A 21,868-nucleotide genomic window follows, 5' to 3' on the forward strand; every position below is an offset into this window, starting at 1 on the left:
GAAAATGAATCCATAGAAAATGATAGAGAACCTGAAAGAGAAACTCAAATCTCAATACCTGTTGATAATAATGAGACTGAAAGAAGAAATGACACAATTGTAACACCTACAATAGGACCTAGAAGAAGTCAAAGACAAAGAACAGAGAAACAATTAGGTTTAGATTTTATCTCTACTTAGTCAATTGTATTTTTGGTTGAGACTGATAGAGAGAAGATTTTAAATAAGATACTTATTGTCCTAAAAATTGAAAATGATCCAAAAACCTATAATGAGGCCATGACCTCTAGATATGATGCCTTTTGGAAGGAAGCTATAAATGATGAAATGGATTTAATAATGTCAAATAACACATGGGTACTAGTAGACCTGCCTCTAGGATCAAAACCAATAAAATGTAAATGGGTGTTTAGAAGAAAATACAACACTGATGGAACTATACAAACTTTGAAGGCTAGATTGGTAGCCAAAAGGAAGGGATTGATTACTTTGACACCTATGCACCAGTGGCTAGAACAACTTCTATTAGAACACTCATAGCATTAGCATCCATTTATCACTTATTTGTTCACCAAATGGATGTTAAAAATGCTTTCTTAAATGGTGATTTAAATGAAGATGTTTATATGGAACAACCAGAAGGATTTGTTCTTCCTAGAAATGAGAAGAAAGTTTGTAAACTGGTTAAATCACTATATGGATTAAAACAAGCACCTAAATAGTGGCATGAGAAATTTGATTCTTGCATTCTAGCTTTTGGTTTAAACATAATAGTGCTGATAGATGCATCTACTAAAAATTCCCTGAAAATTATGGAGTAATTGTATGTCTTTATGTTGATGATATGCTTATTGTGGGTACAAATATGGTTGGCATAAATGAAACTAAAAACTACTTATCCTCTGTCTTCAAGATGAAAGATTTAGGAGAAGTATATACCATCTTGGGAATAAAAGTTAAAAAGCATAGTAGGGGCTATGCATTAAGCCAATCACATTATATTGAGAAAGTACTTGAGAAATTTAAACATTTAGGGTTTAAAGAATATAGCACACCATATGATTCTAGTATAAAGCTAGTAGAAAATACTGATAGAGCAATTGCACAACTTGAGTATGCTAGTGCAGTAGAAAGCTGGATGTATGCTATGCTTTGTATCAGACCTGATATTGCATTTGCAGTAAGTAAACTCAATCGGTTTACAAGTAATCCCGGTGTAGAGCACTGGAAGGCAATTGGAAGAGTTCTTGGGTATCTTAAGAGAACCTTGGAACTTGGCTTGTTTTACTGTGATTATCCAGCTATACTAGAATGGTACACTGATGCAAGTTGGATTACCAGTAATGGAGATAACAAGTCCACCTCTAGATGGATTTTCGTCTTTGATGGGGGTGCGATTTCTTGGGCATCCAAGAGACAAACTTGTATATCTCACTCGACCATGGATTCCGAATTCATAGCTTTAGTGTCTGCTAGAAAAGATGCTGAATGGATTAGGAATTTATTATTGGATATAAAACTTTGGCCTAGTCCTATGCCTCCAATTTCCATTTACTATGATAGTGAGGCAACTCTGTCAAGAGCCTACAGTGGTACCTACAATGGTAAGTCCAGACATATAAGTCTGAGACATGAATTTGTGAGGCAACTCTGTCAAGAGCCTACAGTGGTACCTACAATGGTAAGTCCAGACATATAAGTCTGAGACATGAATTTGTTAGGCAACTGATTCAAGATGGAGTCATCACTATAACCTATGTGAGGTCAAGTAAAAACTTGGCTGATCCTCTTACCAAGGGCTTGGCCAGAGAATTGGTAAGAATGACAACCAAAGAGATGGGATTAAAACCCTTTACTTAGTCACCTGTAATGGTAACCCAACCTGAACTGAAAAACCATCAGTATTGGGTTTAAAGGGAAACAACAAGTTACAACAATGTGACTGTTAGCACTGACATTGATAAATTTCCCATCACAACATAAACAGTGTTGTCCGTTATGATGAGAGGTTGAGTTAAACTCTTAATGAAGTTCTGAAATGTGTCAAATAACAGAATACATAGTGGAACGTCACCTATGTGAACATAGGAGTGGTGCCACTTCATGAAACTAGGAAAGAAGCACATGGCCATAACAGTGCTGAGCAAAACATGAAACTCTTGTAGAGACTGGACATTTTTGTTTGTATGGATGTCTTTGGTCTGTCTTGAGAGTAATTGGTTTAAGGTCTAACCACCAATAACTTTGACAAGGCTCTGAGATATCTATACTAACAAAAGTTTTAAGCTGATAAACACCTTTTGTATGCATAACTGTGTCATAGTAGTTTGGATTGAGAGAGAACTATGTAATTGATCAATCAATGTGGGGGATTGTTGGATTTTAATCTCATAAGAGAATAAATCCAATGGGTTTGATTGGTCAATTACATGAGAAATTGCACCTACACACTTGATTGAAAAATTAGTTTTTCTCTTACAAAACCCAATTTTGAACTTGTCCCACATTAGAAAATTATAAGCTTTGTTTTCAGTATTTTAATAGGAGCTGATTTACACTCCTTAGAAATAGTAGATGAGAGTATGGGGGTTTGATACCACGTGGTTCGCGAAGGGTGGCTTTGGGTTTGGTGCGATGCTGATCATTGATCACCGTTGATGAGATCAACGGTCACGATTTGATCGGGTGTGATCAAGAGGCACAATTCAAAGTTAACAGTCATTAACTGTTAGCTACTTTTTAAACAGTCACAATGTTTGAAATTGTGACTGTTCAAGGTGCCTTCTCTGAACCAGCACCTACCTTTTCTTCATATCTCTTCATAAACTATTTAAGGAGCATGAGTCAGACTCCAAAAACACACATTTTCGAAATCCACTTTCTCTCTCTCTCTCAGTCCGGTCTGCTACAGTCTCACAGAAGGTTTCTCCGGAGATTCTTCAACTTTGCTGGTTATAGATTCTCGCCCAAGGCTTTGTTGTATCCTGGGAACGAATTTTCCTGTAACCCAACAGCAAACTCAGTGAAACTGAGTGGGGGCAAATAACGTTCTAAAGACTGTCTTCAGATGCGCCTCAGAGCTTCTCCTCCATAGTTATAGTGACCCCATTTTTTCCAAAATAATCTCTTCTTGACACATGGAGAACACTCAAGAATACCTCAGAACGCTCCAAAACAATCCAGAAACATGCAAAATTGGTTAGGAGCCTTTGGAAATATCTTGAAAACCTCTAGCCAAGCAACCCATTATGTCACCCCATGACATATTGCTTATAGTGTTTGCTTAACACATCCTATGTTGTAATGAAGATTTTGTTGCACCTCATCATACTCTAGGCCTACGTTGTAGTGAGGCTATACTAGTCCCTCATCGCACTCCAACCTTAAAAGAATATGCCATAGTTTCACATAGCTCTATGTTTTTGACCATGAAGACCGTTGTAATTTTATGTTGCAACCTCACAACCTAGATCCACAACCTCACCTCGTGATTATGCATTGGTTCTATGCCACTCACCCCATAGCTTTAATCAAAACTTAAACATTATTTAAATGACATCTCCTATGAGGTATGAAATCAAGGTTCTAGGAGTAGTAGTTACAATCATGCTCACATGCAAACATTAGGAAAGAGTGGAAACTCGAGTACCATAGTAACTACATGGACATGTAGCACAACCCTAAGTCATCCATGTGGTTTAGATCTAACAAACTAACCACTTTTCAAAGTTGTAAAGTTTCCTCTCTTTTCTTGAGGAAGTTTCTATAAATAGGGGGTCTCCAAGGATTCCCACAAGCATTCTGATCTATAAATAGCCTTTCTCTTGTGCTTTCAACCTCTCAAAAACCTACCCATTTCTACCATCTACCGTCTTTTAAGTAAACCACAATGATGCCTTTCCCCATAGACTCACACATATAGATGTATTTAGTAAAACATTAATAATAGAGAAAAACAATAATAAATGCACTTGCAAGTTTTCTAGTTGTTTGCTACACATGTTCGTGGGCTGGTTTGGGTCGGGCTTTGTCTTTGTTTTAACAAAATATATTCAAGCTCGAGCCTAGTCAGAAATTTGAAAAAATATATTTTTTTTCTTTTTATTCAATAAAATATTATTTTGTTTATATTAAAGGGAAATTTTCTTAAACTACCCCTATTGTTTAGCTAATCAACAAACTGTACTGGCGCAATACGAAAACAAACCACATTGAGAGAAACTTCAAAGAAAAGAGCAAAAGCTGGAATAAACAAGAACAACTCTTCACTAAATACTTAAGAAAAAATCAAACAAAAACTCCCCTAGTCTTGCCCTAGCTACTCTTTATATAGATTTCTTTACACCCTTATGCCTCTTACAAGGAAATTTCCTAATCTATGAAAACACTCCATAATAAAATACTACTAAAACTCCTAAAAATTAAAGTCATAATTGAACAAAAATTCAGAAATTGCGATCTAATGCTAACTTGGTAATTACGAACTAAGATAGCAATTCTGTGCTGACGCTAACTTGGTAAAGGAAAAATTTCTTAAACTACCCCTATTGTTTAGCTAATCAACAAACTGTACTGGCACAGTACGGAAACAAACCACATTAAGAGAAACTTCAAAGAAAAGAGCAAAAGCCAAAATAAATAGGAAGAACTACTTTTAACTGAATAATTAAGAAAAAATCAAACAAAAACTCCCCTAGCCTTGCCCTAGCTACTCTTTATATAGATTTCTTTAACCCTTATGCCCCCTACAAGGAAGTTTCCTAATCTATGAAAGCACTCCATAATAAAATACTACTAAAACTCCTCAAAACTAAAGTCCTAATTGAACAAAAATTCAGAAATAGCGATCTAATGCTAACTTGGTATTTACAAACTAAGATAGCAATTTTGTGCTGACGCTAACTTGGTAAATTCGAACTAAGAAATTCTGTGTTGGCGCTAACTTGGTAATTTTGAACTAAGATAGAAATTCCGTGTTAGCACTAACTTGGTAATTGATTACTCGGTTGGATCAGTAACATCATGTGTCTTAGAATGGTCCCAACTTGCATAGAATTTATTGGCTTTCTTCTATATTGCATCATCCTCCCCTATGCGTACTAAGATGGGTCTTCAAAAACCAACTTTGTAAATGTTTACTCAATTGGTTCGAATCCTGTTCTGTATCATCCTCCCCGGGTTGGAGAAAATCCATTGATGTGATCCGAAAGTGTGTCATTAACCACTTCGGAACACCAGTTTAAACATTTATAAATTTTTCCAATTCTCAAACAAATACTAACGCAGTAAATGGGTGAGAACGAGTCGTATCCACAGGGAAGTGAGGGAAAAATTAATACATACTCAAATCTGGACAAGAGAACACAAGAGGAAAGTGCAGAAATATAAAAACTAATTAATTAAACTGAGGAAAATATAGAATTTGAATAGTACTAAAAGTTAAATGTGTAGAAACATAAATAAATAAATGAAAGAAATGAAATAAAAAATTGTAATCCAATCGGAGGTAGCAGTCTCTAGATCTCTCCTTTGACCCTCAAACTTCTCGAGCTAGGCCTTCTGTCTTACTTCGCCGAATTCCAGATCTGTAGAAAAGAAAATGAAGATTTAAACTGAATGAAAGTAAATTGCTGAAAAGAAATAACGAATCTGAAATTGAAAGAATAGAAATTAAAACTAAAATAAAGTAAAAGTGGTTGGGATCCGATTCTAGAGGTGGCAGTAGTGGTGTTGGTGAACTACAAGTAGGAACCCCTCCTCTTGCCTGGGCGTCCTCCTCTTTCTCTACCCTTGAACTTCTCAAGATCAGCCTTCGGTCTTACCTGGGGGTAGAATCCAACCCTTTCTCAAGAGCCCTTGGGTCCTTTTTATAGAGAAGGGTGGATACAATTGGGATTAGAGAGAAAGAGGGGGGTGGCAGCTGGGTTTTAGCAAAGATATGGGCACCTTAGGGTGTCTAATGGAGGGTTAGGATGGTTCTAGGGTGATGTTAAGGCTGAGAAGAAGAGGAGAATGCACCCAATATTATGTAAGGCTGAGATTTAATGGCTAAAGGCTGAACAACGAAGATTAGAAGTTAATTGGCTCCTTGGGTTAGAATGCTAAAAAGACAGAGTGCCCTAGAAGGGATGGTGGAGATTAGAAGGGATGAAAGGTGAGGATTCAGTTGTTAAGGGCGGCTAGGGTTTGTTAAGAGTGAAAAAAATGTGCTAAAAGGCGCCCTAGGGTTTGCTAATGCATGGGGAGCATGCTAATACAGTAGGAGGGGTGGCAAACTGGGTTTAACAGCTAGGAGGCGCCTCCTGCTTTCAGTTTTTCACAAAAACACCCCCTTTCTTAGATAGACTTCACATCAGCTTCCCAAAATCTGCATTTCAGCCATGAAAACTTTCTAGTTTTCCCCAGAATTTGCATAGAGACTGACGGGTTGTCAAAGCCTCAAAATTAATGCTAGTCCCACTAGTGGGTGCCAAACCCAACCAAACATAAATAGTCATGCTCTGGTTTAATAATTTGTAGATAGTGATGAGCAAGGTCGTCTCCACAAGGATTGGGTGGATTTATTTCCAAGTAACAAAGTAAAGTTAAGGCAAATAAGAAAATAGCAAAAAATAACAGAAAACAAAGGTTAAATCGATGGGAGATAGCTTCCGGTTGAAGGGACAAGTTCAGCTTTGATTCGTAGCATTGATCCTTGATGCAAAGATAGATTCATATGTTTACGAACAAATTGGTTATAGCTGTTAACAAGCTCTAACAGCCAGCCTCTACTCGTATTAGTCGACAACCAAAACAAGCTCTTTGGTTGCTTCCCTTATCAATAGACAGTCCTAAACAAGCTCTTAGGATTTAATCTACTAATAGCATTAAGAGGGGAGAGACCCAATTTTGGTCAGCGATCTCACAAGCTTGGACCGTTTAAACCAGATCATACCTTTTTCCTAACATAGATCGAAAACTTTTTTGCAATCAATTTTTGTTAGTTGCCACCCTGATCGAACCTACCAATCATATACGAAACTGGAGGTTCAATCGGACATAGATTATTTCCATTGAATGAGCAAGGGGCCCTTCTTGCTTAATCGACGAAAATAATCCTCACAGTTAATTCGCAGAAAACATATTAATACCCATAAATAATGAACTGAAATAAAAATCAATTAAATCTCACAATGTTACAGAATCAAGGCTTCCCTAACTCTTCAACCAGAAATAAAAACTTACAGACACTCCAGGATGAAATCGCAACTTCCAGATGAGAAAGGGGGGCGAACTCTTGCTTCTTCCTCCTTGGTTGCTGATTTCTCTCTCTGAAGACTGAAGCTCTCTTGGAGGAATTTGATGCCTTGGGTGCTGGTCCACCCCCCCTTTATATAGATTTGGGGAGAGGCCTACTCTCCATCTCCCTTAAGGAGATTATCCTCAAACTGGAAAGTCCTAATCTAAATTGAACTTATCCTACCTAACTCTTATCTCTTATCTTTCTAGGATTACAATTTGAGAATTAAAATCTGATAAAACTCTTTTATTGAGATTACATTCAATCTTCTATTCTAATGGGACTCTTGGGTCTTGAATTTGAACTGGGCTTCTTTAACAATTCGGACTTGCTTCAAGACTTTTCTGCAAAGTGGGCTTCAACTTGTGAAATGGGCCTTGCTACGAAATTGCTCCAACTTTGGTCCCGAATTCATCTTTGATTCGGACCGATTCTGCCAAAACCCAAAACATAAAAGTTGTGGGAATTTTCCTTATCTTTCCAGTGATTCTTGAATTTTCCAAATCGGAGTCCGGAATTGAGAGTTATGCCCAGATCACTGATTGGTGCCGAAACTATGCAAAAACATCCGATTTGCCTTGTTTTCTTCCAATCGCCTATCAGCTTGCCCTGAATCAAAATACAAGAGTAATGAGTCCAATTAGGTACCAATTAAGTGCAAAATACTAAATATTGAGGGATAAAGATATGACAAATTTTATTTACATCAAATCCCCCCACACTTAAACCTTGCCCGTCCTCGGGCAAGTCAGAATTCAAGTAGAAAAAGAACAAGAATAAACTAGCTATCCTACCAATTTTTAAACTCAACTCTCCTTCATATTTCTCCACAAATATTCTAGGTTAATTATTTGGAACCGTTAAATCAACACAACCAAGTCATACATGACTCATTCATCAGTCAATCCTATTTTTGCTACTGCAAACCAGGTAGTAAATCAGGGAAAACCTTTTTATCTTTTCTATCTTTTTATTTTATTTTTCTCTCCTCTAAAGAAGTGAGTGCATTTTATGCTCCATCTCACTTTTGGATTACTTGGTCAGTAGGTGCATTTTATGCTCCATCCTACTATTTGAATTGCTAGCTAGTAGGTGCATTTTATGCTCCGTCCTACTATCAGATGACTTGGCTGGTAGGTGCATTTTATGCTCCATCCTACCATCGGATTACTTTGCTGGTAGATGCATTTTATGCTCCATCCTACCATCGGATTACTTGGCTGGTAGGTGCATTTTATGCTCCATCCTACCAATTGTAGCAATGGTAAAGTATTTGCCCTGTTTACTTAAACCTGAATTTAGGACTAGCTTAAAAGGGAATGGCTTCAGAAAGGTCGTGTACTCCTTAATTGTACCTCATTACTAGGTCCACAAGAATTTTCCCAAAATATTGTTTCAATTGATTTTAAAAGAGATTAGTGTTTTTTTTTTTTTTCGTACTGAAATAAAACGGTTAAAGCCTGTACTCCCCCCCACACTTAAAACTTAATAAAAGGTGGAAACTAAAAAAAAAAAAAACAAGTAGAAGAAAAGAACAAACTTCCCTGATGCAGTGGAAGGTGGGCGGGGAGACAGAGTTTCATGCCCTACTCTGTATAGATCGGACTTTTGAGAGGTACCTATTCCACATTGTATACCTGAAATCCTTCATAGAAGGGTTTTAGATGGTACCCATTTACCTTGAACCTCTTGCTTGTGGTCGGACTCTGAATCTCAACTGCTCCATAGGGTAAGACGTTAGTAACAGTGAAAGGTCCAACCCACCGAGATCGCAACTTACCGGGAAAGAGTTTAAGCCTAGAATGGAAAATAAGGACTTTCTTACCAACTACAAAATCTTTCCTTGAAATCGTCTTGTCATGGAAGGCTTTTGTCTTTTCCTTGTAGATTCGAGAGCTCTCATAAGCGTCATTGCAGATTTCTTCTAGTTCTTGTAGCTGCAACTTCCTCTGTTCTCCTACCTCATCCATGCGCATGTTGCATTGTTTGACCGCCCAGTATGCTTTATGTTCCAGTTCCACAGGGAGATGACATGGCTTGCCAAATACCAAACGGTAGGGAGACATACCTATAGGAGTTTTATAGGCTGTGCGGTAAGACCATAGTGCATCATTGAGTCTCAGACTCCAATTCTTCCTTCTAGGGTCAACCATTTTTTCAAGTATGGATTTTATCTCCCTGTTGGACACTTCGGCTTGTCCACTTGTTTGTGGGTGGTATGCAGTGGAAATTCGATGGGTGATATTGTATTTCTTGAATAGAGCTTCCACCACTCGGTTGCAGAAGTGAGTGCCTTGGTCACTTATTATCGCCCTAGGCATTCCGAACCTGGAGAAAATATGGGACTTGACAAAATCTACAACAACCTTAGCATGATCAGTCCGGGTAGCTTTAGCTTCTACCCATTTCGAAACATAATCTACAGCTAGTAGGATGTAAACATTACCGAAAGAGGAAGGGAATGGGTCCATGAAATCTATACCCCATACATCAAATATTTCACATATCAGTATAGGGGTAAGTGGCATTTGATCTTTATGGCTTAAGTTACCTGCCTTTTGGCATTGTTTACAGGCCTTGCAGAACATGTAGGCATCACGAAATAGGGTAGGCCAGAATAATCCGCACTCTAGTATCTTTCGTGCTGTCATTTTTGGGCCAAAATGGCCCCCACAGGCATATGAATGGCAGAAGTGAAGAATGGAAGGGATTTCGGGGTCGGGCACACACCTTCGAAGGACCTGATCGGAGCATTGCTTCCATAGATATGGGTCATCCCAGATGGAGTTCCTTCTTGAATCGCGAAAAGGTGCTCGTTTGGGAACTCGTCTTCCAAGGGTGTTGCCTCTTCACTTGTAGTCAGCCTACTAAAATGGTCTGCAACCAAATTTTCTACACCCTTCTTGTTGCGGATTTCGAGGTTAAATTCTTGGAGTAGGAGAATCCAGCGGATAAGCCTTGGCTTTGCTTCTTTCTTGGCGAGCAAGTATTTCAGGGCTGCATGATCAGAATAAACAATCACCTTAGTACCCAATAAATATAAACGGAATTTTTCTAAGGCATAAACTACAGCCAAGAGTTCCTTCTCTGTTGTTGAATAATTGCATTGGGCAGCATCAAGGGTCCTCGAAGCATAATATATTGCATGAGCGGCTCTTCCAACCCTCTGTCCCAGAACAGCACCGATGGTATAATTGCTTGTGTCGCACATAATCTCGAAGGGAAGATCCCAATTCGGTGGCTGGATGACTGGGGCTGTAGTCAACGATTCCTTCAGCTTATCAAAGGCTGCCCTGCACCCTTCATCAAAATCAAACATCACATCTTTCTGGAGTAAATTACATAAGGGGCGAGTTATCTTGGAGAAATCTTTGATGAATCTCCGATAGAATCCTGCATGTCCAAGGAAAGAGTGAACTTCCCGAATGTTTGTGGGATAGGGCAGGGATTTAATAACATCTACTTTTGCTTTATCAACTTCGATTCCCTTAGAAGAGACTACATGCCCTAGAATGATGCCCTGGTCCACCATGAAATGGCATTTTTCATAATTTAGCACGAGGTTCTTTTCTATACACCTTTCAAGTACCTTTGTAAGGTTAGATAAGCATGAATCAAAAGAATCCCCATACACTGTGAAATCATCCATAATACCTCTATAATACTTTCCACATAATCTAAAAATATACTAACCATGCATCTTTGGAATGTGGCGGGGGCATTGCAGAGACCGATAAGTGAATGTACCAAAGGGGCAGGTGAAGGTAGTCTTTTCTTGGTCTTCAGGTGCAACTGGAATTTGATGAAACCCTGAATATCCATCAAGACAACAATAATGAGATTTTCCAGCTAGTCTTTCAAGCATTTGATCGATAAAAGGGAGCGGGAAGTGATCTTTTCGGGTTAACGAATTCAGCTTCCGGTAATCTATACACACCCACCACCCATTTTGGATTCGGGTAGGCACTAACTCACCATCTTGATTTTCGACCACAGTTATACCTGTTTTCTTCGGGACTACTTGTATCGGACTCACTCACTTACTGTTTGAAATGGGATAGATTATCCTGACATCTAGAAGTTTTAAAACTTCGTTCTTCACTACCTCCATCAGCGGTGGGTTTAATCGGCGTTGGGCTCTGATTGCAGGTTTGGAGTCTTCTTCCAAGAGTATTTTGTGCATACAGGTAGATGGACTTATCCCCTTGATATCAGCTACAGTCCATCCGATCGCTTCCTTGCGTTCCTTAAGTGCTTGAATCAGTTTCCTCTCTTCCAATGCATCGAGTTTGGAAGAAACTATCACGGGTAATGTCTCCCCCTTGCCAAGGAACATATACTTAAGGTGCTTTGGTAATGATTTCAGCTCCAACTGGGGTGCCTGCACAATAGATGGAAAGAGTCTTGTGTGAGATAGGGGCAAACTAATGAAAGAAAAATTATGTGCAAATTCAAAAGAGTTCAGTTCAGAAGTCAAGATTTGCAGTTCCGAATTCAGCATAAACTTCTGCTCTGCTCGTTGCAGTCGATCAGGCCCATTGTTAAGTGCAACTCTCAGTGTGTCTTCATCATCTAGCTCAAAAGTTTGCTGCACTAAAGAGTCAATAACGTCTATAGAAAAAATGGAATGCACATCATTAGGGTATCTCATGGCATCATAGATATTAAATGTAATAATTTCACCATCGAATTCCATGGTAATTGTCCCCTTATGCACATCGATTTTTGTTTTGGGCGTCTTAAGAAAGGGTCTTCCCAGCAAAATTGGAGTCGAGTTGGAAGAATTATCTTCTTCCGTGTTGATCACATAAAAATCGGTAGGAAAGACCAAATTATTAACTTGGACTAGAACGTCCTCCAAGACTCCCTTCGGGTATGTAGTAGATCGATCAGCAAGCTGTAAGATCACACCCGTTTCTTTAATGGTCCGAGATTCCTGGTTGTGTAAATAGAATGGGGCATGACATTTATTGAAGCTCCTAGGTCTAGCATAGCTTTTTCGATTTGGACATTTCCAATTTTACAGGGAATGGTGAACATACCTAGATCTTTGCATTTAGGGGGTAGTCTTTTCTGGAGAATGGCTAAAACATTTTCTCATATATGGACTTTCTCATCGCCTTTCAGCCTTCTCTTAGTAGTGCACAACTCCTTAAGGAATTTGGCATAGCGGGGAACTTGCTTAATTGCATCAAGGAGGAGGATGTTTACCTCAACTTTGCGGAATGTCTTGAGAATGTCCTTGTCTTGCTCCTCCTTCTTGGATCTCGCGAATCGGCTAGGAAAAGGTGGAGCGATGACTATGGCTTGGGGTGGCTTTCCGCTTGAATCCGTTTAGGGAGATGGTGTCTCCCTTTTGGTTGTATCCTTGGATGCTTCTTGATTGGGTTCATTCAGCTCCTTCCCGCTTCTCAATGTGATAGCGCTAGCATTCTGTTTCAGGTTGGTCGTGGTCTATGAAGGTAGCCTCCTTGATGATTGGGATTCCATTCGACTCATAGCCGTTGCTAACTGGCTGACCTAATTCTCCAGGTTTCGAATGCTTGTCCTCGTCTCCTGTTGAAATTGTTGAGTATTAGTTGCAAGGGCTTTCACAATTTCATCAAGAGACATACCTAGATTGGAAGAGGATGAATATGGTGGAACCGGCGGCCTAGCTTGATGCTGATGTTGGAAGCTGAAGGGCTTGGTTCCATAGTTAAGGTTGAGATGATCCCTCCATCCTGCATTGTAGGTATTCGAGTAGGGATCGTATCTCTTTTGCGGGAATCCTCCAACAGCATTAGCTTGTTCGTAAGGTTCATCTTGAAGCGTAGGGCACATGTCAGTTGGATGTCCCGGAGTTGAACAAATCCCGCAAACCTTTACTATTTGTGTATTACCTGTGACCAATTGACAGACAAGAGAGGTCAGGCTTGCAATTTTTTGTTCTAGGGAGGAGATGTTTACCTCGTTAGCATGGGTTGCTAGAGGGTTGAGCCTATAGCCGAATTGTTGAGAGTTGGTTGCCATGTTTGATATCAATTCTCTTGCTTGTGTAGGAGTTTTGTTCACCAACACTCCTCCGCTTGCTGTATCGATCATACTCCTATCCATTGGTAGTAACCCTTCATAAAAATATTGGATAAGGAGCTGGTCTGGAATTTGATGTTGCGGACAACTGGCACATAGTTGCTTGAATCTTTCCTAGTATTCGTAGAGAGTTTCCCCACTTAATTGTCTTATACCACATATCTCCTTTCTGATGTTAGCCGCTCGGGAAGCAGGGAAGAACTTCTCAAGGAATTGCCTTTTCATATCATTCCATGTGGTGATGGAACCGGAGGGTAGGTAGCAAAGTCAATCCTTAGCTTTATCAGCTAATGAGAAAGGAAAGGGTACTGCTAGATCTGTTCCTCGGTAACACCTTGAGGCTTCATGCTTGAGCATACTACATGGAATTCTTTTAGGTGTTTGTGAGGGTCTTCACCTGTAAGTCGACGAAAAGTAGGGAGTAAGTGTATAAGACCAGATTTGAGTTCGAAGGGTACTGCTAGATCTGCATATTCGATGCAGAGAGGTTATTGGTGCAGATCTAGTGCGGCTAGCTCTCTAACGGTTCTCTCTTCATTATTGGCCATGACTTCTTCTTCAGGATGGTTGGATGGCTCAATGATTTCTGCAGTCGACTTCACCCCGGAAGTTGGGAGTTATGCTGCTTGGTTGCGGCGTTGCTTGGCTTCTTTCCTCAAGCAGCGAACTGTGTTCTCGATCTCAGGGTCGTAGTGGAGTTCACCTACACGAGAAGAGCGAGGCATAAATGAAACAAAAGGAAATAAACCTACTTAGGACGCCAATCCCTGGTAGCGGCGCCAAAATTTGGTGGGTGTCGAACCCAACCAAAGATAAATAGTCTTGCTCTGGTTTAATAATTCGTAGCATTGATCCTTGATGCAAAGATAGATTCATATGTTTACGAACAAATTGGTTATAGCTGTTAACAAGCTCTAACAGCCAGCCTCTACTCGTATTAGTCGACAACCAAAACAAGCTCTTTGGTTGCGTCCCTTATCAATAGACAGTCCTAAACAAGCTCTTAGGATTTAATCTACTAATAGCATTAAGAGGGGAGAGTCCCAATTCTGGTCAGCAATCTCACAAGCTCGGACCGTTTAAACCAAATCATACCTTTTCCTAACATAGATCGAAAACTTTTTTGCAATCAATTTATGTTAGTTGCCACCCTGATCGAACCTACCAATCATATACGAAACTGGAGGTTCAATCGGCCATAGATTATTTCCATTGAATGAGCAAGGGGCCCTTCTTGCTTAATCGACGAAAATAATCCTCACAATTAATTCGTAGAAAACATATGAATACCCATAAACAATGAACTAAAATAAAAATCAATTAAATCTCACAATGTTACAGAATCAAGGCTTGCCTAACTCTTCAACCAGAAATAAAAACTTATAGACACTCCATGATGAAATCGCAGCTTCCAGATGAGAAAGGGGGGCAAACTCTTGCTTCTTCCTCCTAGGTTGCTGATTTCTCTCTCTGAAGACTGAAGCTCTCTTGGAGGAATTTGATGCCTTGGGTGCTGGTCCACCCCCCTTTATATAGATTTGGGGAGAGGGCTGCTCTCCAACTCCCTTAAGGAGATTATCCTCAAACTGGAAAGTCCTAGTCTAAATTGAACTTATCCTACCTAACTCTTATCTCTTATCTTTCTAGGATTACAATTTGAGAATTTAAATCTGACAAAACTCTTTTATTGAGATTACATTCAATCTTCTATTCTAATGGGACTCTTGGGTCTTGAATTCGAACTGGGCTTCTTTAACAATTCGGGCTTGTTTCAAGACTTTTCTACGAAGTTGGCTTCAGCTTGTGAAATGGGCCTTGCTGCGAAATTGCTCCGACTTTGGGCCCAAATTCGTCTTTGATGCAGACCGATTCTGCCAAAGCCCAAAACATTAAAGTTGTGGGCATTTTCCTTATCTTTCCAGTTCTTCTTGAATTGTCCAAATTGGAGTCCGGAATTGAGAGTTATTCCCAGATCACTGATCGGTGCCGAAACTGTGCAAAAACATCTGATTAGCCTTGTTTTCTTCCAATCGCCTATCTGCTTGCCCTGAATCGAAATACAAGAGTAATAAGTCCAATTAGGTACTAATTAAGTGCAAAATACTAAATATTGAGGGATAAAGATATGACAAATTTTATTTTCATCAATCCCACAATAAAATTTTTGTAGTAATAGTGGTACTAGGTCAAATCCCACAAGGAGGTAGGGAATAATTTCTTAGCCGAATGCGCAATAATAGTGGGAAAATTAAATAATTAAAATTTCTAAAAGAATGAGAAAGCAATAGCAATACCAAACAAGAGAAATCAGTTTTACTGAATTCTGATTCAAGGGTTTGGATTAATCAATTGGTCATCGATCATAGGTAAACTTCGACAGTCTTGCAATTCAAGCATTTAACCTTAGATTTATTAGGATAGCCATAATAAACCTTGTGTTTTCCTAAATCAGCTGACCAAACCCAGCATTCGATCAACACTTATCACTAATCGACTAGGTACGACAACGCTCCATATTAACTAGTGATAGCATTAAACTTTGTGAAAACAATTAAACCAAAATAACAATAATTGAGATAGCTGCAATTATCAAATCTTGTTCCATTCATTCCCTTTAGGTTAAAACATGTCAATACATTGGTCAAAGGCTGTCACGAACAATTGACCCAGAAAGATATTAACCTAATTGCTACTTGTACCACTATTCTTGACATTTACGGATCACCGAACCATGGATATCTGTAGGAAAATCAATATTAATTAATTTGTCAGACTAATTAACATTAACATCCATAGAGAATAAGCACAAGAATCAATGAATACTTAAATTAAAAAGCAAGGACTTGAATTAAATACAGAACCTTACAATGACACAATCGAACCTCCCCCCTTGAACTAGAAGAGAAAAGCTTAGCTGCTCATGATTTTCAAATCATCCAGGCTTTGCTTCTCAGAAGGCCGAACTGATCTTTCTTGATTGAGTTGCTTGATGCTTGATTGATGGATTGCTGAATTGATGCCTAAAGCTAGTCCCCCCCCCCTTTATATAGCTGAGGGAGAGGGCTGTTTTCCAACTCCTTTTAGGAGATTAACCTCAATTAAGAAAGTCCTGATCTGTTTTGAGCTAATCCTATCCTATTTCTTATCTAGTGATCTAATCTCAATCATCTTATCTTTCTAGGATTACATTCAAAACTTAAATCTGATAAGACTCTCTTTCTGGAGATTACATTCGAAATTGGGACTCTTGGCTCTTGAATTCGAGTTGAGCTACTTTAATAACTTGGGCTGCTACAAGGCTCTTCTGCGAATTGTGCTTCAGCTGTGAAATGGGCTTTGCTACGAACTTTGCTCCGAATTCGGGCCCGATTTCATCTTTGAAGCGGACCGAATCTGTCAAATCACAAAATATAAAAGTTGTGGGCCTACCCCTCATCTTTCCTGTGTATCTTGAATTATCCAAATTGGAGTCCGGAATAGAGAGTTATGCCCAGATTACTGAATGGTGCCGAAACTATGCAAAATCATCCAATTAGCCTTGTTTTCTTCCAATCGCCTTCTTGCTTGCCCTGAATCGAAATACAAGAGTAATGAGTCCAATTAAGTGATAAAATAATGAAAATGAGTGAATACTTGGGGATAAAAATAGGGTACTTTTTTGTCTCATCAAATCCCCCCACACTTAAACGTTGCCTGTCCTTGGGCAAGGCAAAACTCAAGCAAAACAAAAGAAACTACCTACTGATTTTTAATCTCTCTTTCTCTCAACATAAGGCCCGATCCATTGCATACTTCGGTCCAGACTTGGTAATCTTCCCATTTTCATTTCTTTCTCCCTTTTAACTTGTGAAAGAGTGATCCCAAATCACCATTCCTCATGATCCCAAGTTAAATCAATAGTAAAGAAAACAAACCTTTCACCGACAGAACATTCTTGGACTAAACAATTACTCATTGTTTTAACAATCCAATGTATCCATATTCAAATACCTTCATTTGTTTCTTAGGTCAAAACAAGGTATGTTATTGCCATAAGCTTGCTTATGTATCACATCTCCACCACTTAGCATGAATTTCAAGGATCTGAAAGTGAGAACGGGGTTGGGGTTATAGGGTGAGTGCATTTTATGCTCCATCTCACCCCTAATCCCCCCCACACTTAAGGTACATTGTCCCCAATGTATATGATTATGCATACGAAAGAAGGATTTAAGGGAACTTCCCTGAACGCCTTGTCGAGATTCTTCAAATGTGAAATCAGCTGCTAAACACAACCATGTTCCTAAATTTGAAAACAATAACTGAAAAAAAAAATAAATAGCCACACACAGTGGGTTGCCTCTCACAAGCGCAATTGTTTAACGTCGTTATGCTCGATGTCCTCCATTGCTTCCTTAATTCGATGAATAATGAGGAAGGTCCAATGAGATGTCTACCATAGAGGAGACATTTGCATCCTCATGGAACAACTTCAATCGATGCCCATTCACCTTGAAAACCTTGTTTGTCTCGAGACTTTTGATCTCTACTGCACCATAAGGAAATACACTAGTAACAACAAATGGGCCCATCCACCTGGAATGCAACTTACCTGGCATGAGTTGGAGTCAAGAATTGTATAATAAAACCTTTTGTCCAATTATAAATTGTTTTCTCAAAAGCAAATTATCATGGAACAATTTGGTCTTCTCTTTGTAGATTCTCAAATTCTCATATCCATGTCCATATTGCAGCGTTTGATTTCCCAATAGGCCTTATGCTCGATTTCGACTGGTAAGTGACATGATTTGCCAAAAATTAACCTATAAGGAGACATCCCTATTGGTGTTTTGTATGCAATTCGGTATGCCCAAAGTGCGTCATCTAGACGTAGGCTCCAATCCTTTCTACTTGGGTTCACCGTCTTCTCTAAAATGGACTTGTCCATTTGTTTGGGGGTGATAGGCAGTGGCGATTTGGTGATGCACCCCATACTTTTTCAGCAAGACTTCAATGGCTCTATTGCAGAAGTGGGTCCCTTGATCACTTATGATGGCTCGAGGAATACCAAACCTACTGAAAATGTTAGATTTGATAAAACCTACAATACACTTAGAATCATCAGTTCTAGTGGCTTTTGTTTCCACCCATTTTGAGACATAATCAACTGCCAAAAGTATGTAAACAAAACCACAAGAGGGAGGAAAGGGTCCCATAAAATCAATACCCCAAACATCAAAGACTTCGCAAATAAGAATGGGGGTTTGGGGCATCTCATTTCTGCGAGACAATGCACCTGTTTGTTGGCATCTTTCACAATTTTTACAAAACAAGTATGCATCTCTAAATAAGGTTTCCCAATATAACCCACTATCTAAGACCTTTCGAGCAGTTATTTTTTGCCCAAAATGACCACCATAAGCATAATTATGACAAAAATTTAAAATCGATATATGCTCATTTTTAGGGACACATCTCCTAATCACTTGATCGGAGCAGAATTTCCACAGATAGGGTTCATCCCAAACATAATATTTTGCCTCATATCTAATTTTATTCTTCATTGACTTGTTGAGATAATTAGGCAAAATTCTGGTGACCAAGTAATTCACGATATCAGCATACCAAGGGACCATACCTTTTATGTGGAACAGTTGCTCATCCAGAAAAAACTCAGAGATGGGTGGGGAGTCTTCATCTTTTACCAACCTGCTTAGATGGTCTGCCACCGAGTTTTCAGCTCCCTTTCGATCCTTGATTTCCAAATCGAACTCTTGGAGCAAAAGTATCCACCTTATCAGCCTTGGTTTTGACTCCTTTTTCACCAGCAAGTATTTTAAAGCTGCATGATCAGAAAATACAATCACTTTAGAGCCAAGCAAATATGATCAAAATTTATCTAAAGCAAAAACAATTGCTAATAGCTCCTTTTCGATGGTCGTGTAGTTGCATTGTGCAGCATTTAGTGTTCTCGAAGCATAGTAGATGACGTGGCTCCTCCCATCAATTCATTGACCTAGAACAACTCCTACTGCATAGTTGCTTGCATCGCTCATGATCTCAAAGGGCAAGTTCCAGTTAGGTGGTTGAATAATGGGTGCAATTGTCAATAGATTCTTGAGCTTGTCAAATGCTTCCTTGCACTCATCTCCAAAGTCGAAAGGCACATCCTTCTGAAGCAATTTGGACAATGGCAGGGTGATTTTTGAAAAGTCTTTGATAAACCTGCGATAGAAACCTGCATGTCCAAGAAAGGCACGTACTTCCCTAACATTTGTAGGGTAAGGTAAGCTCACAATTAAATCAACTTTTGCCTTATCGACCTCTATTCCTCTAGCAGAGATAACATGTCCCAACACAATGCCCTCCTTTACCATAAAGTGGAATTTTTCATAATTCAAAACAAGATTAGTCTCGACGCATCGATTCAGAATTTTACTCAAATTATTTAAGCAATCATCGAACGAATCACCATAAACAGTAAAATCATCCATGAACACTTCAATGCACTTCTCAATAAAATCAGAAAATATACTAATCATGCATCTTTGAAAAGTGCCTGGAGCATTGTACAAACCAAAAGGCTGTAGGCGAAGGTGCCGAATGGGCAAGTGAAGGTTGTTTTCTCTTGGTCCTCTTGGGCAATAATGATCTGATAATAACCTGAAAATCCATCGAGAAAACAAAAGAAGGCCTTGCCTGCTAATCTCTCTAACATTTGATCTATGAAGGGCGATGGGAAGTGGTCCTTTCGAGTGGCCAAATTAAGTTTTTGAAAATCAATTACCATACGCCAGCCACTTTGTACCCTCATTGGGACTAGTTCATTATTTTGATTTCTTACCACAGTTATCCCAATTTTCTTGGGTACAACATGTATAGGACTTACCCACTTACTATCCGAAATAGGGTAGATTATCCCTTCATCCAACAACTTAAGTATTTCTTTCATCACCACTTCTTTCATTACCGGGTTGAGGTTTCTTTGCGATTCTCTAACTGGTTTGGCGTCATCTTCCAAAAGAATCCTGTGCATGCAAATTGAGGGGCTGACCCCTTTTATGTCGGCCAAGGTCCAACCAATCGCTGCCTTATATTTCTTCAAAACCTTGATGTGCCGTTCCTCTTGTTCTTCAGTCAACCCTTTCACAATGATCACCGACAATGTTTCTTTGTCGCCCAAATATGCATACTTAAGGTGATCTAGCAAGGTCTTTAATTCCAACTTCAGAGCCTGCAAAACAGAAGGCAGCAATTTCTTATGAGAAAATGACAATGGAATATCAGAATTTGTTACCTTTTGTTCTGGTATCGGTTCTGAAGTTTCGCAGGGTGTATCGAACTCCTCCTCCATGTCCAATTGTGCACTTAATTCTAGCTCCTCATTCATATCCTCTTCTCCAAAAACTTCCTGCACAATTGAATCAACAGTGTCAACAGAACAGATCGAATGGCATTCATTTGGATACTTCATAGCTTCAAAAATATTAAATTTAACAATCTTCCCGTCGAACTCGACGAAGAGGATACCCTCATCCACATCTATTTTGGTCTTGGCCGTTTTCATGAATGGCCTACCTAATAGAAGTGGGGCTGAACTTGTGACCGTGTCCTCCTCCATCTTTAGAATGTAAAAGTCGGCTGGAAAGATTAGATCATTAACCTGCACCAACACATCCTCAACAATCCCTTCTGGGTAGGCGTTAGAATGATCAGCTAGCTGAATGACTACCCTAGTTTCCTTTAAGGGACCTAATCTCAAAGCGAAATAAATCGAGTATGGCATGACATTGATGGATGCACCTAAATCTAACATGGCATGCTTGATTCTTTTATTGCTAATCACACAAGGTAAAGTGAACATACCTGGATCCGCACGTTTTTCCGGCAAGGTCCTCTTAATGACAGCTGAAATGTTTTCTCCAACCCTTACCTTCTCATCGATTCGCAACCTCCTCTTGTTAGTGGACAACTCCTTCAGAACTTTTGCATATTTTGGGATTTGTTTGATGGCATCTAACAAGGGTATATTTATCTCCACCTTCCTAAAGGTCTCCAAGACTTCTTGCTCATATTCTTCCTTCTTGGATTTTTCCAACCTACTAGGAAATGGAGGCACAATGGCATTAGTAATCTTTGGGAGAGGGGGGTCGGATATTACTTTAATGGGGCTCTCGTTTGAATCTTGTTTCTCCTCTTCCTTCTGTCCCTTATCTGCCTTCCTTGGTGAGGTAGGTTGCGGCTGCAATTCCTTCCCGCTTCTCAGCACCACTACACTAGCATTTTCCTTGGGATTAACTACCATCTGCGATGGTAGCTTTTCGGAGTTCTGCGCCTCCAATTTGCTAATGGAAATAGCAAGCTAACTGATTTGGTTCCCTAAGTTCTAGATGCTGGCCCTTGTTTCCTGCTGAAATTGTTGAGTGTTAGTAGCAAGAGCCTTAACGATTTCATCTAATGACATACCTGAACTTGAGGGTTGACTTTGCGCTGAGATAGGTGCTGAAATTGGGGGCTGTCTGTTGAAAGCTTGGGGCT

The 21,868-nt window shown here is 39.4% G+C and overlaps 1 protein-coding gene and 1 pseudogene across 1 annotated transcript; both read right to left on the minus strand.

The window, feature by feature from the left end:
* Positions 1-19,824, minus strand: part of LOC148800634 (uncharacterized) — a 71,157-nt pseudogene extending 51,333 nt beyond the window's left edge.
* A 44-nt stretch (positions 19,825-19,868) lies between these two features.
* Positions 19,869-21,635, minus strand: LOC148800635 (uncharacterized). The gene is made up of 3 exons (XM_088903808.1): positions 21,197-21,635; positions 20,994-21,082; positions 19,869-20,741 (listed from the first exon to the last, which is right to left on the minus strand). The coding sequence occupies exons 1-3, from the start codon at positions 21,633-21,635 to the stop codon at positions 19,869-19,871; spliced, it is 1,401 nt and encodes a 466-aa protein (XP_088759934.1).
* Between the last annotated feature and the right edge of the window lie 233 nt (positions 21,636-21,868).

The sequence above is a fragment of the Nelumbo nucifera genome, chromosome 4 (assembly GCF_055504915.1).
Source record: "Nelumbo nucifera cultivar China Antique chromosome 4, China Antique-T2T, whole genome shotgun sequence".
NCBI lineage: Eukaryota > Viridiplantae > Streptophyta > Magnoliopsida > Proteales > Nelumbonaceae > Nelumbo > Nelumbo nucifera.

Excerpts from the sequence above, each read along its gene's own strand:
- LOC148800635 (XM_088903808.1), bottom strand. The coding sequence starts at position 21,635 with ATGGTAGTTAATCCCAAGGAAAATGCTAGTGTAGTGGTGCTGAGAAGC. Across the intron at positions 21,083-21,196 it reads GGAAAAACGTGCGGATCCAG|GTCCCTTAAAGGAAACTAGG; the intron begins GTATGTTCACTT and ends CTTTGAGATTAG. Across the intron at positions 20,742-20,993 it reads TTGAGGATGTGTTGGTGCAG|GAAGTTTTTGGAGAAGAGGA; the intron begins GTTAATGATCTA and ends TCAATTGTGCAG.